Below are 13992 nucleotides of genomic sequence, written 5' to 3'. Positions count from 1 at the left end.
GTGTCAGCGTCCAACCATTCAACGAAAACTTCATCGATGCGACCTTTAAAAGGCGAAGGCCCACTCCTACATTCTTGATGACTGCCCGATCTATTTGTAGCATCGTACCCAGGGATGAGTGGAAGGTCTAAATCAGAGGCTCAGACGACTCTGCGACGGTATCGGATGCGAATTTCTCAATTTCCGCAATCGGGTGCAGACTTGAAGGGTTCCCCTTAATAGGTCAGGCGTGAACTACACGCAAGAAGCGGCTACTGGGGTAGCGGAGTACCTGTGGTGTGCACATGGGGCTTTTTTAGGTTAGAGAAGCCCTCCCTTGGGAACAAAGACGATTTGCCTGTTACATCAGCCACTGCGACGTCAGAGAATCGTGGTCCTCGCAGATCAGAGTTAGGAAAGATTAACGCTGCAGGAGCGTCTAAGGAAAGGTCTCAGAATTAGTATCGCTTAATGAAGGTTATAATACATAGACAGCATTGGGAACAGAAAACTGGTTGAAATCAATGACAACGAAATCATAAGTTCAGACTGGAATACCTATCTTAAGGATAGGTTAGTCACCAGTGGTGACGGGATTTTCATTCCAATAAAAATTCGGTAAAATCTAGCGAGGTTATCACGGATTCCAAATCTGAATTTATCTGGGTGAAATTAAGTATGAAAGAACGGTCGAAAATGGTGATCGGATGCTTTTATAGACCACCTGGGTCAGGATGTAGAGCGCTTAGGACAGAAATTAGAGAATATCATTAGTAATTTTCCTGATCATGCCGTTGTAATGGGGATGACTTCAACTTGCCAGATAAAGATTGGGAGTCTTATGCCATCAAAACTGATGCCAGAGACAGGGATTCGTGAGTCATTGTTGTGGATGTCTTGTACAAAAATTACATTGACCAGATAGTTACAGGAACAACTCGTGATGGTAACGTCTTAGTCCTCCTGGCAACAAACAGACCTGAACTTATCAAATCAGTCTACGCAGAGGAAAGTATCACGGACCATAAGAGAGTGACAGCGTCTATGACGAGGGGTCCTACAAGGAATGTTAAGGAAGGCAGGAAAATACATTTGGTCAGCAAGGGTGATAGGATACAAATTTCAGAATATCTCAACAGTCAGCATCAAATATTCGGGGATGAGGACGAAGATGTGGGGAACAAATGGAAAAAATTCAAAGGCATCGCTCAATATGCCCTAGCCACGCACTCAATAAGCAGGCGCCAAACTTTTACTGTGACTAACTACGAGTCTTCTACCGAGTATGAGCGGGGCAACACGCCCCGGGACGGTGGAGTCCGATGACGATAAATATTCTTCGCAGTTAACAATGCCTCGGAAAGCGATTTGTCTAACAACCCACTAGAAGATTTGGAGGGTATAGTATAACGAGCGAAAATCATTTGTTGTGTTGTTCAGTGCCTTGGTGACCGGACGCGTGAAGTTTTTAACATATTGTAATACCGTGAAACATTATATTGTCTTGTTCCGGTACTCTGAACGTAGTTAGCTTCTGCGGTATTTGATTTAATGAATGGACGTAGTCAGGCGTTTACTTGAAACTTCTTTATGGCCGTTAAACTTCAAGGAATGAAAATCAAGTGGGATCCAGCATTTTTATAGCTTAATTTCGTAGTACTGGATTTTATCACACACTGCCACTTCAGTTTAGCACAGTTTGTTGTTTACACTTCGTATTCTGCGCCTATATGGAGAGGAAGCCAGTCTGTACGAGATCTGCGAGACTTGAAGACGCGAGGTATGCAAAACCAAGTCAGTGAATCTAGGGAAGTGAAAACACATGTCATGAACTGTAGTTCTGTTAGAACCAGACGTTCCTGCGAGGTGGGTAAGGTGGGTAGGGCATCTTATGAAACCTGCCTTGTAGTGGATAGCCAGGCGTACGTTATAAAAATAATCCACCGTTGCCTTTCCTAACATTACAAGGGATCAGATTTAAATAATATGTGGGTTTTCTTACTGTACTTCAAGAACCATCCCACCATTTATTTCGCTTCGTGACATTTGACAGTCTCAGAACCAGACTTATTTATTTCAGATTCATATGTTTGCCGACCCCCACAGTGCCTGGATATTTAATTCGTCATCATCCACCATTGCGTCTTTACTGACTACCACCAAACACCCAGATATCATACAGATATATTCTACGCTAGAAATTTCAAAACTGCCAAAGCATGCATAATCTCCGCACCAAGCCTTCTGATATCCGTTACAAAACCTGGAACAAAAGTCCTCGTAAATAGATTCTGACCTAATATGTCACAATCTTCAAGCAAATAAAACTGGTGAAATTAGGGAACTGATATGGATTAAATCTAATTCTGTTATAAAATAAAGTGGCAAAAGTAGAGCGACTGGCGAGGGATGCAATCAGCAGAGGAAGACACGTGGACAGAAACGTAGTATACACATACTACTTCCCGAAAATAAAACAAGCAATTCAATCCTGGCAAAAAGAATGGAAGGAAAGTCCAAGTAGGAAAGGTAGAATCTACCCTGGTTTACAGCCACGGTTTGCAAATTGCAGATAACCAAGCAAACAATAGCGTCTATTCTGAGAATGGATCTTAATTATGGATCTGCCCCACCCACTCACAAAAAGGCACTATTTTGGAGACACCCTACAGGGAACTCGTGATGTGATTTACCAAAGCCTCAAGTTTTTATAACTAGATTATGAGAAGCAGGACTATATGCTTGTAGTCGAAACGTATCCCGTCATCTTTCTTTATCATCCGATTTTAAAGCCCTCACAATGTATTCAATTTTATAATGATCTCTGTACTTTATGTTTAGTTTTTGAACATTCTGTGAAATTCCGACTAGTCAGAAGACGAATACATTTTTTATATGACTTTATATACTAGAAATCTTGCTTTCTTATATACAACTGAGAATATTTTAACGAGGAGCTTCGAAGGGATTTCCTTTTCACTATTTTGTACATATGTTGTTGTTGTTGTGGTCTTCAGTCATGAGACTGGTTTGATGCAGCTCTCCATGCTACTCTATCCTGTGCAAGTTTCTTCATCTCCCAGTACCTAGTGCAGCCTACATCATTCTGAATCTGCTTAGTGAATTCATCTCTTGGTCTCCCTCTACGATTTTTACCCTCCACGCTGCCCTCCAATGCTAAATTTGTGATCCCTTGATGCCTCAGAACATGTCCTACCAACCGGTCTCGTCGTCTGGTCAAGTTGTGCCACAGACTCCTCTTCTCCCAAACACTGTTTCATAACTCCTCACTTGTTATGTGATCTACCCATCTAACTTTCAGCATTCTCCTATAGCACCACATTTCGAAAGATTCTTTTCTCTTCGTGTGAAAACTATTTATCGTCCATGTTTCACTTCCATACAAACACTTTCAGAAACGACTTCCTGATAAATCTATACTCGATATTAACAAATTTCTCTTCTTCAGGAACGCTTTCCTTTGCCTTTGCCAGTCTACATTTTATATCCTTTCTACTTTCACCATCATCAGTTATTTTGTTCCCCAAATAGAAAAACTCCTTCACTAATTTGAGTGTCGTATTTCCTAATCTAATTCCCTCAGCATCACCCGACTTAATTCCACTACATTCCATTATCCTCCTTTTACTTTTGTTGACGTTCATCTTATATCCTCCTTTCAAGACACTGTTCTTTCCGTTAAACAGCTCTTCCAAGTCCTTTGCTGTCTCTGACAGAATTACAATGTCATCGACGAACCTCAAAGTTTTTATTTCTTCTCCATGGATTTTAATACCTACTCAGAATTTTTCTTTTGTTTCCTTTACTGCTTGCTAAAATAGAGATTAAAAAACATCGGGAGAGGCTGGAACCCAGTCTCACTCCCTTCCTAACCACTGCATCGCTTTAATGCCCCTCGACTCTTATAACTGCCATCTGGTTTCTGTACAAATTGTAAATAGCCTATCGCTCCCTGTATTTTATCCCTGCCACCTTGAGAATTTGAAAGAGAGTACATAATACTAGAATTCAACATTGTCAAAAGCTTTCTCTAAGTCTACAAATGCTAGAAACGTATGTTTGCCTTTCCTTAATCTTTCTTCTAAGATAAGGCGTAATATCAGTATTTCCTCACGTGTTCCAATATTTGTACGGAATCCAAACTGATCTTCCCCGAGGTAGGCCTCTATCAGTTTTTCCATTCGTCTGTAAAGAATTCATGTTAGTATTTTGCAGCTGTGACTTATTCAACTGATAGTTCGGTAATTTTCACATCTGCCAACGAATGCTTTATTTGGGATTGGGATTATTAGATTCTTCTTGAGGTCTGACGGTATTTCGCCTGTCTCATACATCTTGTTCACTAGATTGTAGAGTTTTGTCTGGAGTGGCTCTCCCAAGGCCGTCAGTAGTTCTAATGGAATGTTGTCTATTCCCGGGACGTTTGTACACATATTTGTACGTTATGCAAGCATCAGCGACGCCTGACATTGCTTTGCATGCTACATTTAACTGGTTGAAGCATGCGTCGCGGTTTTGATTCGTGCTTATTTTACATATTATAAGTTGTTCTGGTGCAGCATTTGATTCTCATCTCTTAATATAGTTGTTGGTAATGTACTTTCTTGTACGTTTACTGTCGAGTCTGAAGACGGTTACTGCATAGGCGAAACCTGTAATACTACTGAAAATGTTTTCGGATCAAGTCAATTAAATAAGAATTACGTACGTCATGAAAGCTCTCTATATGGTCACTTTATGGCAGATTCCACTACAATTTTGTTGTTGTTAGTTCTCCTGCGTTGCAGCGCGCGTAAATAATATACAAGCGAGTCAGTTCACTTACGAAGGTGCCGATGGTCTTCTGGTCCCAGCTGAGAGAGCTGACGAACTGCAGGTTGAACTCCTGGATGAGGGCGTACACCCGCTGCAGGTACGTCTGGTCGTTGGTGGCCTTGTAGAGCCACGTGTAGCCCCACACCAGCTCGTCGTCGTAGCTGCTAGACCTGCCGAAGCAGAAGAAAGGGCGTCCACAAAAAATTACTACTCACATCCGGAGAAATCACTCCCCATCCAACAACTGCCCTACCGTTGATAATGTCCTTTAGCTAGAAAGAGAACTCACAAGTTTCTTCCCGTGCGCCATATCCGGCTGAAGTCACTCAGTGCTGATCAGACTCCGTGGAGCTGCCAAATCGATGTCTGACATGTCTTCTGGAAAATTCAAATACTTCCACTGGGTTTGTATGCGTTGGTTTAGCTGCCCCCTCTAAGTGCGGTTGGGTGTGAGTGTTCGCCAGATGGGGAACGCACCAGAGCTGTAGTGTGATCAGGGACGATGCCATCTTGGAAGACGAGAAAGTCCACAGCTGGCTCATCATGACGATGTATAAAGTAAGGAGTCATTTGGTGACCGAGAAAGTTAAAATAGGTACGAGAGGAGCTCAATAAGTCATACAGCACATATTGTTTTCTCGGTCAGCTTTCATTGTCGAACATAGTGGAATTTTCCCAATTAAGCCTCTGTACTATCATAAAGGTAGCGCTGTACGTAGCCTACAAAATGTTGTCTGTAACGTATGTGCGTTCCAAACACAGAAATGTCAGTGAGCACATGTTTTGCAGAAAACCGAAACAACAGCATGCCGAATTGACCGAGTGGTTCTAGGAGCTACAGTCTGGAACCTCAAGACCGCTACTGCCTCAAGTTCGAATCCTGCCTCGGGCATGGATGTGTGTGACGTCCTTAGGTTAGTAAGGTTTAAGTAGTTCTTAGTTCTAGGGGACTGATGACCTCAGCAGTCAAGTCCCATAGTGCTCATAGCCATTTGAACCAAGTGAACCGGAACAACATGTATATTAATAGGAGCTTCCAGAATGTCTACGGCGATTTGGCGGTGAACAAAAGCACGGAGAGTCACTGGGTGAGGCGCCTGCCATCATCGCAACAAGGTTGCGGAAACCTGTCCGAATTCCTCCGTGCAGGTTGTGACTCCTGCAGTGTTGGAACGTGTGGACAGTCTCATTCGAGGCGTTTGGCTGATCACCACCAAACACGTCGCTGCTCAACTGCACATCACTCTTGGTGCTCCTGACACACAAGTCCACCTGTTGAGGCAAGCAAAAGTGTGTGCCCGCTGGGTTTATCGCCATCCAACAGAAGACGATAAAGAGCTAACAAGGTCCATCTGTGTGGAACCAGTACATGGATTATGGGGAGGTTACAGATGCAGCAAGACGTTCGCTTCGACGTAATTCAGTAATCAACACGGGCATACAGGCTTTCTCATTAAGGTTGTCTCGCTCATCGGAGATTATATTGAAAACTGCGGTACTGTAGTTAAAAGAATGGAGAATACTATGGTGTATTGGATTTCTGAACGAAACCAGCCTGCTTTATGATGAAAAAAGTGTTGCAAGAATTATTGAATGCCCCACCTTATGTAGTGCATATTCAGAGTAATTTGAAATATCGTACCCAAGATCAGGCACGAAAAACACCGCTGAAGAGTCTCAGTACCTCCTTGAGCGTGGGCTGCACTCCCCACACATTGCAAGTTAAACGCCCCATTGGGCTGTCTGAACTTAAGAGACAAACGCCCTACCCGTAGTACTAGGCTACACGCCTGCAGTCGCTTACTGACCACTCTCCTTGTTTTTTGACCCATCGAAAACGCGCAGCTTTGTATTACCCTGTGATGAATGCCCATTTGCGATATAACGCACTCCAAACTGTGTCCAGTTCTCTCCGTATTGTTCGCTCGGGAAACGGTTCGACACCGTCGTGTTGCAGTGACTGCCGTCGGGCTGTTACTGACAACGCATGACACTCACCTCCAGTGCCTGTCAGCTACGACCACTATTCATACCCCGTGTTAAGCTGCTGCTACTGGTACAACATTGTTCTGGACGCGTTGGACAGCCTGTGTTGATACAGCGACCTGTCACACAAATTCATCTCGGTGTTGTCATAGAATACTACAGCTCCTTTTTTTAATTCCGCCACGTCATCATTTCCACTTGTCGCTACCGTGCTGACTCCATACAATAGACTGACGCCTGCGCACCATTTCACTGCCATCGCTCATGTCAGTGGTGGAGGAGCACATACTCATCTGTCGATATTTCTATACAATCTATATCGCTCAAAAGCGACCACAACATTTGTTCTAAGTACTTAGTTAATATTTTTCCGACAAGATAACATGTTGACTTTTGCGACGGTCGTTATCAGTTTAAGTTTCCGTCACGACTAACTACACTAAATATACAGACATGAGTACGCATTCCCTGCTGCCTATACAGGGTGTATTGGGAGAATACGAACACTGCAAGGTACCATGGGAGTCAGCAGATTCTTTATCCAGGGGGTGGGGGGTTGGGTAATATCCTAAAATACTTTTATATATATATATATATATATATATATAGCTGGTCCACCTAGCTGGAGTTATCCCAACAACTAAATTTGACAGAAATTCTTTAGACCTTATTATATCTTACAAATACGGTCCCAACACCTTAATCTTACAGAAATACACGTAACATATTGTCTCCTCAACGACTGATAGATATCCATTCACCGTCATTTTTAGGTGGAATAATTTCACAACAAATATTTTATTGATATAACTCAAATATGTATCTCTGTGTTATTAATGTAAATGTGAAAGCCTTTAATTTGATTTAACGATGTGAAATAAAACTGTTTTTATCATCAACTTCAGGATATTTAACGCGTTATTCACAAGAAATATTTTTATTTATATAGTAACAATATCAGATTGTCAATGAAAAATCTTTGCCGGCCGAGGTGGCCGAGCGGTTCTAGGCGCTACAGTCTGGAACCGCGCTACCGCTACGTCGCAGGTTCGAATCCTGCCTCGGGTATTATTGTGTGTGATGTCCTTACGTTAGATTTAATTAGTTCTAAGTTCTAGGGGACTGATAACATCAGATGTTAAGTCCCATAGTGCGCAGAGCCATTTGACCCATCTCAGCAGATCCCGCCGACGGGTTTCCGTTGGCATGTACAGCTTGAAACGTCTGAATACAAAGTGTCCAAGTGTGAGAAGGAAGCATCATGACTATGTCCGGGGGAAATTTTGGTGATATTTCCTTGGTGACTTCGCCATTCTGGAATACAAGTAAGCTTCTGTTGTTGGGTCCGATGCGCACCCTTACCTGCAGTTTGTTTTACCTCAGCGCGATGCCATCTACCAGCAGGACAATGCGGCACAGCTCACGTAGCGCGTACGTGGTTTGAAGACAATCGGGATAGATTTCCACACTCCACTGGTCATCAAACTCTCAAGATTTAAACCCAATACAGATGCAGTGCGATGACATCGGCTGGGCTGTTCGTGTCATGGATTCTCAACCAAGAAGACTACTGTAGATGTACATGGCACTGGAGTTGTAATGGCTCCACATCCCTATTGATACGAGGCGTGTTTTTTAAGTAAGTACCGTTTTGAAATTAAAAAAATAAATGCTAAGAAATCTCAATAATTTTATTTTTTCATGAAAGCCTGTACCTTAATCTATTTTTCTACATAATTTCCGTCAATATTGAGGCACTTGTCATAATGTTGTACCAGTTTTTGAAAACCCTCCTCATAGAAGTCTGCCGTCTGACTTGTTAACCACTGCATCATCACTGTTTTGATTTCGTCATCGTCTTGAAGACGCTGATCGCCCAGGTGTTTCTCCAAGTGCAGGAACAGATGGTAGTCATTGGGCGCAACATCGGTGCTGTACGGAGGATGATCTACAGTTTTCTATGGAAAAGATGTAATGAGATCTATGGTCTGATTCCCCACATGCGGACGAGGATTGTCTTGCAGCAAAACGATGCCCTTGCTCAACTTCCGTGCATTCTGGTGTGTCGTAGGCCACCCATGTTTCATCGCCCGTAACAGTTTGGCTTAAGAAACCACGGTCGTTGTGGTACCGCTCAAGGAAAGTCAATGCACTGTCTAAACGTTTGGTTTGGTGCATATGTGTCAACATTTTCTGTACCCAACGTGCGCACAATTTTCGATAATTCAAGTGCTCGGGCACAATGCCACACAAAACACTACGAGAAACATTAGGAAAGTCATCCCGCAAGGAGGCAATCGTAAAGCGTCTGTTTTCTCTCACCTTATTGTCCATTTCCTGCACCAAACTCTCATTAACGACCGAAGGACGCCCACTCCGTTGTTCATCATGCACATTTGTGCCGCCATCTTTAAATGCTCTCACCCACTTTCTTACCATTTCATCACTCATAATGTTTTCTCCGTAAACTGCACAGATCTCACGATGAATACCTTTCGCTTTTAGGCCTTTAGCACTAAGAAATCTTATAACAGCCCGTACTTCACAGTCGGCGGGACTCGTGATTATCGGAGGCATCTTAAACAGTCAGTACACAACGAAAACAAGGAAGAATCAGACTGTAATGGCGTCAGTGCGTAGATTAAGGTACAGGATTTCATGTAAAAATAAAATTATTGACATATCTTAGCACGTCTTTCTTTAATTTCAAAACGGTACTTACTTACAAAACACGACTCGTACATTCCAGAATGTCAACCTCACTGGCTCGCTTCCTGCACATCTGATGCTGCGACAGGTGTTTATTCAGGCTTTTGCCTAGTGGTCACATTAACGTGAGTGGACAGTGCATGTCTAACCGATTGCGGTATATAAAATTATTTTATAAATATTTACAAAAGTCACATCATTCTAGTGGGGAACAAGTGATTTCTTTTTTTCTTTTTTAAAAAGAGTTATGTCTGGCTGCACTGAAGTCAGCAGAAGAAGATTCCTAACGGCAGTCGCGGCTTATGCTAGCTTTCGGCTGTGAAACACAAAAGGCTGCAGGCGGAAACAATAGCCGCGTATAGAGCTGTGACAACACTGGGAAGTTGCCGTATCAATGTGCCGAGTATCGCGTAACGTGACGAGTTAAACTACGGTAGGTGCACGCAGCAGCCGCGCCTACCACACTGCAACGCTGTCAGGGATCTTCTTCCGCGGACTCGACGAGAGGCAGGCGTCGTGTTTCCCGTGCGGTAAGTGCTGCTATGTGACTGCCACTGAGCGCTGCAAACAGGGAAGTTGTTCGAGCTACCTCTAGACGCTTCACGCTGGCCTAAATTATGAGCACAGCCTGCTCTCCTTGTGCGCCCAAGCTATATTGCTTCAAGTTGTCTCACAGTGGTATGCTGCATCTACATCTACATTTATACACCCAACGGTGTGTGGCGGAGGGCACTTTACGTGCCACTGTCATTACCTCCCTTTCCTGTTCCAATCGCGAATGGTTCACGGGAAGAACGACTGTCTGATAGCCTCCGTGCCCGCTCGAATCTCTCTAATTTTACATTCGTGATCTCCTCGGGAGCTATAAGTAGCGGGAAGCAATATATTTGATACCTCATCCAGAAACGCACCATCTCGAAACCTGAACAGAAAGCTACACCGCGATGCAGAGCGCCTCTCTTGCAGAGTCTGCCACTTGAGTTTGCAAAAACATCTCCGTAACGCTTACCAAATAACCTGTGCCGAAACGCACCGCTCTTCTTTGGATCTTCTCTATCTCTTCTGTCAACCCGGCCTGGTACTGATCCCACACTGATGAGCAATACACAAGTATGTATCGAACGAGTGTCTTGTAAGCCACCTCCTTTGTTGATGAACTACATTTTCTTAGGACTCTCCCAATGACTCTCAACCTGGCACCCGCCTTACCAACAATAAATTTTATATCATCATTCCACTGTAAATCGTTCCGTTCGTATACTCCCAGATATTTTACAGAAGTAACTGCTACCAGTGTTTGTTACGTACCATATAATCATAGAATAAAGGATGTATTCGCATTCAGCTGCCACTCCCTGCACCAAGTGCCTATCCGCTGCAGATCTTCCCGCATTTCGCTGCAATTTTCTAATGCTGCAACTTCTCTGTATACTACAGCATCATCCGCGAAAAGCCGCATGGAACTTCCGACACTATCTGCCAGGTCATTTATATATATTGTGAAAAGCAATGGTCCCATAACACTCCATTGTGACACGCCAGAGGCTACTTTAACGCCTGTAGACGTCTCTCCATTGAGAACAACATGCTGTGTTCTGTTTGCAAAATAACTCTTCAATCCTGCCACACAGCTGGTCTGATATTCCGTAGGGTCTTACTTTATCAGGCGACAGTGCGGAACTGTATCGAACGCCTTCCGGAAGTCAAGGAAAATATCATCTTCCTGGGAGCCTGTATCTAATATTTTCTGGGTCTCATGAACAAACAAAGCGAATTGGGTCTCACACGATCGCTGTTTCCGGAATCCATGTTGATTCTTACAGAGTAGTTTCTGAGTTTCCAGAAATGACATGAGCAAAAAATATGTTCTAAAATTCTACAACAAATCGATGTCAGATATATCGTTTTGCGCATCTGCTCGACGACCCTTCTTGAAAACTGGAACTACCTGTGCTCTTTGCCAATCATCTGGAACCCTCCATTCAACTAGACTTGCGGTACACGTCTGTTAGAAGGGGGCCAAATTCTTTCGCGTACTCTGTGTAGAATCGAATTGGTATCCCGTCAGGTCCAGTGGACTTTCCTCTGTCTAGTGATTCCAGTTGCTTTTCTGTTCCTTGGACACTTATTTCGATGTCGCTGGTGTTATGTGTTTCAACATGTACGTGCATACTCCGCAAGCCACCGCAAGTAGCGTGGCGGCGAGTGCTATTTACCACAACAGCTTTCCTTGTGGTCTTAGAAAGTAGGGCGCTTGCCAGTATTTCTGAGTGGCTACTCACGCGTAGAACTCAGCCGTGTCGGGCACGGAGTCGACGCTGCGTCCTCGGTAGTTGTCGGCGAACGCGATGAGCTCCTTGGCCGCGTTGAGCAGAGTAGCCGAGTAGCTGGCGTCCACCGAGCTGAACACTATTGACGCAGACGCCAGCGCCGCGGCGGCCTCCCCAGCGCAGTCCGACCCTGTGGACAGAGCGATCCCAAGTGTGCGCCATCTTCCTCCTCTTAAGTACAAGCGCTCTGTTGGCTACCATGAGACCAGTAACGGCAAAATTTAAAAAAAATTATCTTCTTTAAGCCAATCAGTGTGATGGCACCCCTTCAATAAACATTCTCACCGAAATTAAATACCACAGTATTTAAGACTGACTCAGTAACAACTTAGGTTCGGATTTTGTTTTTATTTTGCTAAGATAACGCACAAGCAGTACATGGAAAACCTACATGTTGTCCAGACTAGTTTCCACGTAAGACTACAATCAACAAAAGCTTTAAATTTCTTAGAATTTAAAGTAATCCAACAATTTCATAAAAGGGCGCCAATTTTCCACAAATTTGTTAGTTTCAAGAAAAACTCGCTGTCAGCAGCTTATGTCACAAACTTCATAAGAAGTTCAGAACTAAAATCACATTCGGCTCTTCAGTTTCTTACCACGCCATAGCACCTTCCCAGATTTCACATGAGAAAAGCAAAGTGTGAATCTTTTTTACTGTTCTAATAGTGGCCAAATAGTTCATGCCTTATGCACCTGATGCATTTGTTATGTAATGTGCGCAACCGCCATGTTCAGACTTCCTTGGAATTTAAATGAGTTTTTTAAACTTACATGTCTTTATCCTACGTAAATTAACTTTGGATTGCGATGATGTATTTCTGTAGGTACTACAAATCACATTGCATGTTTCGCAAATCATTGTAATTACAACAGCACTGAATCTGATATCTTAACGTCTGCCAGGAGGGAGAAATCAATGTAGGTAACAGCCTCTCTCATGACTCCTTTTTCGTTAAGGAAGATTTCATTTCAACAGCTCCGAAACGCACTATTCATCCATTCTTACACAATTACGAAAATCACCGGCTCTTAGTTGCTTAATTAGCTGAACTTGGGTATACTTCTTTCCTTGCATTAGTCGGAATTTTTTCCACAGATTTCTCTGCTTTTTTGGCTTTGTTACTACTAGAACAGCCGACGAAAACCCTCTTTGTTTCTGTGCAAAAGCAAGGAGGAACTTTCAGGACAAACTCTATGAAGCTAAGGTTAGAAAATCACAACAAGCCGGCACTGTAATCGCCGAGTGCAGTCGCTCGGGACGTGCCTGAAGGCTGCCACGAAATAGGGCAGTCGGGTAGCCCATAACCTGATGGGTGTGTAGGGGTCATAAATATATTTCTTTTTCTTGACTATATATACACAGGGGTCTAAAAAATGTATCCATTGTTTATAAGTCCATAACTTGCAAACTAATTGACGGATTTGTCTCATTTTTGGTGAAAGTATAACTTAAAGTCCATCTTAAAGATTCCATTATTGGTGTTCGAAACGGTCACCATTAATATACACACAAAAACGATGCCGCCGAACTGGAGAACGAACTACTGACTGCAACGTGTTCAGTTGGATATTTGGACTTGAACGTACGACGGATTCTCGAAGTTCATCCAATGTGCGTAGCTTTTGTCGATAAACGACGTCCTTTAGTGTTCCCCACAGGTAAAGTTCCAAACGAGTTAGGTCTGAGGAACATGCTGGATACTCCACAGCACCTCTACGGCCTATCCATCTTCCTAGTAGATTTTCGTCGACATATGCCATGACGATTTTGGTAGTGGGCTGGCGCACCATCTGGCTGAAAGTAAACTCTTGTGTCTCCATACAAGTCTCGGACGGCAGGTAAATTGGATGTTTAAAACTTCTGAAGGTACACCTCACCGGTAACTGTGCCGTCAAAGAAGAATGGACTTTCGGATTTTCGGCGGCCCAGTAGATGCAATTGTGGTGATTTTCTGTAACATTGAGTTTGAACTGTGCCCCATCAGACCACACAATCATCTCCGCAAACTCTTCATCGTTGCGCACCATGTTAGCAAACCACTCGCAGTACTCCAGTCTACGATCTGGGTCCTCCTCGTTCATTGCTGTCTTCAAAATTCGCCGAACACTTGGGCGACTCACTCCAGTTTCACGGGAACACTGTCTCACA

General features: G+C 43.4%; 1 protein-coding gene across 1 annotated transcript in view; it reads right to left on the bottom strand.

The window, feature by feature from the left end:
- Positions 1–13992, bottom strand: part of LOC126291919 (uncharacterized) — a 34666-nt gene that overhangs the window by 8578 nt on the left and 12096 nt on the right. The window contains exons 4-5 of the mRNA XM_049985653.1: positions 11793–11970; positions 4826–4985 (exon numbers count right to left, since the gene is read on the bottom strand). Coding sequence (XP_049841610.1) covers positions 4826–4985; positions 11793–11970 — 338 coding nt within the window. The remainder of the gene's footprint in view (positions 1–4825; positions 4986–11792; positions 11971–13992) is intronic.

This window comes from Schistocerca gregaria, chromosome 9 (genome assembly GCF_023897955.1).
Source record: "Schistocerca gregaria isolate iqSchGreg1 chromosome 9, iqSchGreg1.2, whole genome shotgun sequence".
In the NCBI taxonomy this organism is placed as follows: Eukaryota; Metazoa; Arthropoda; class Insecta; order Orthoptera; family Acrididae; genus Schistocerca; species Schistocerca gregaria.
Note: the sequence above shows the minus strand (reverse complement) of the source record. Positions and strands in the feature narration are given on the sequence as shown.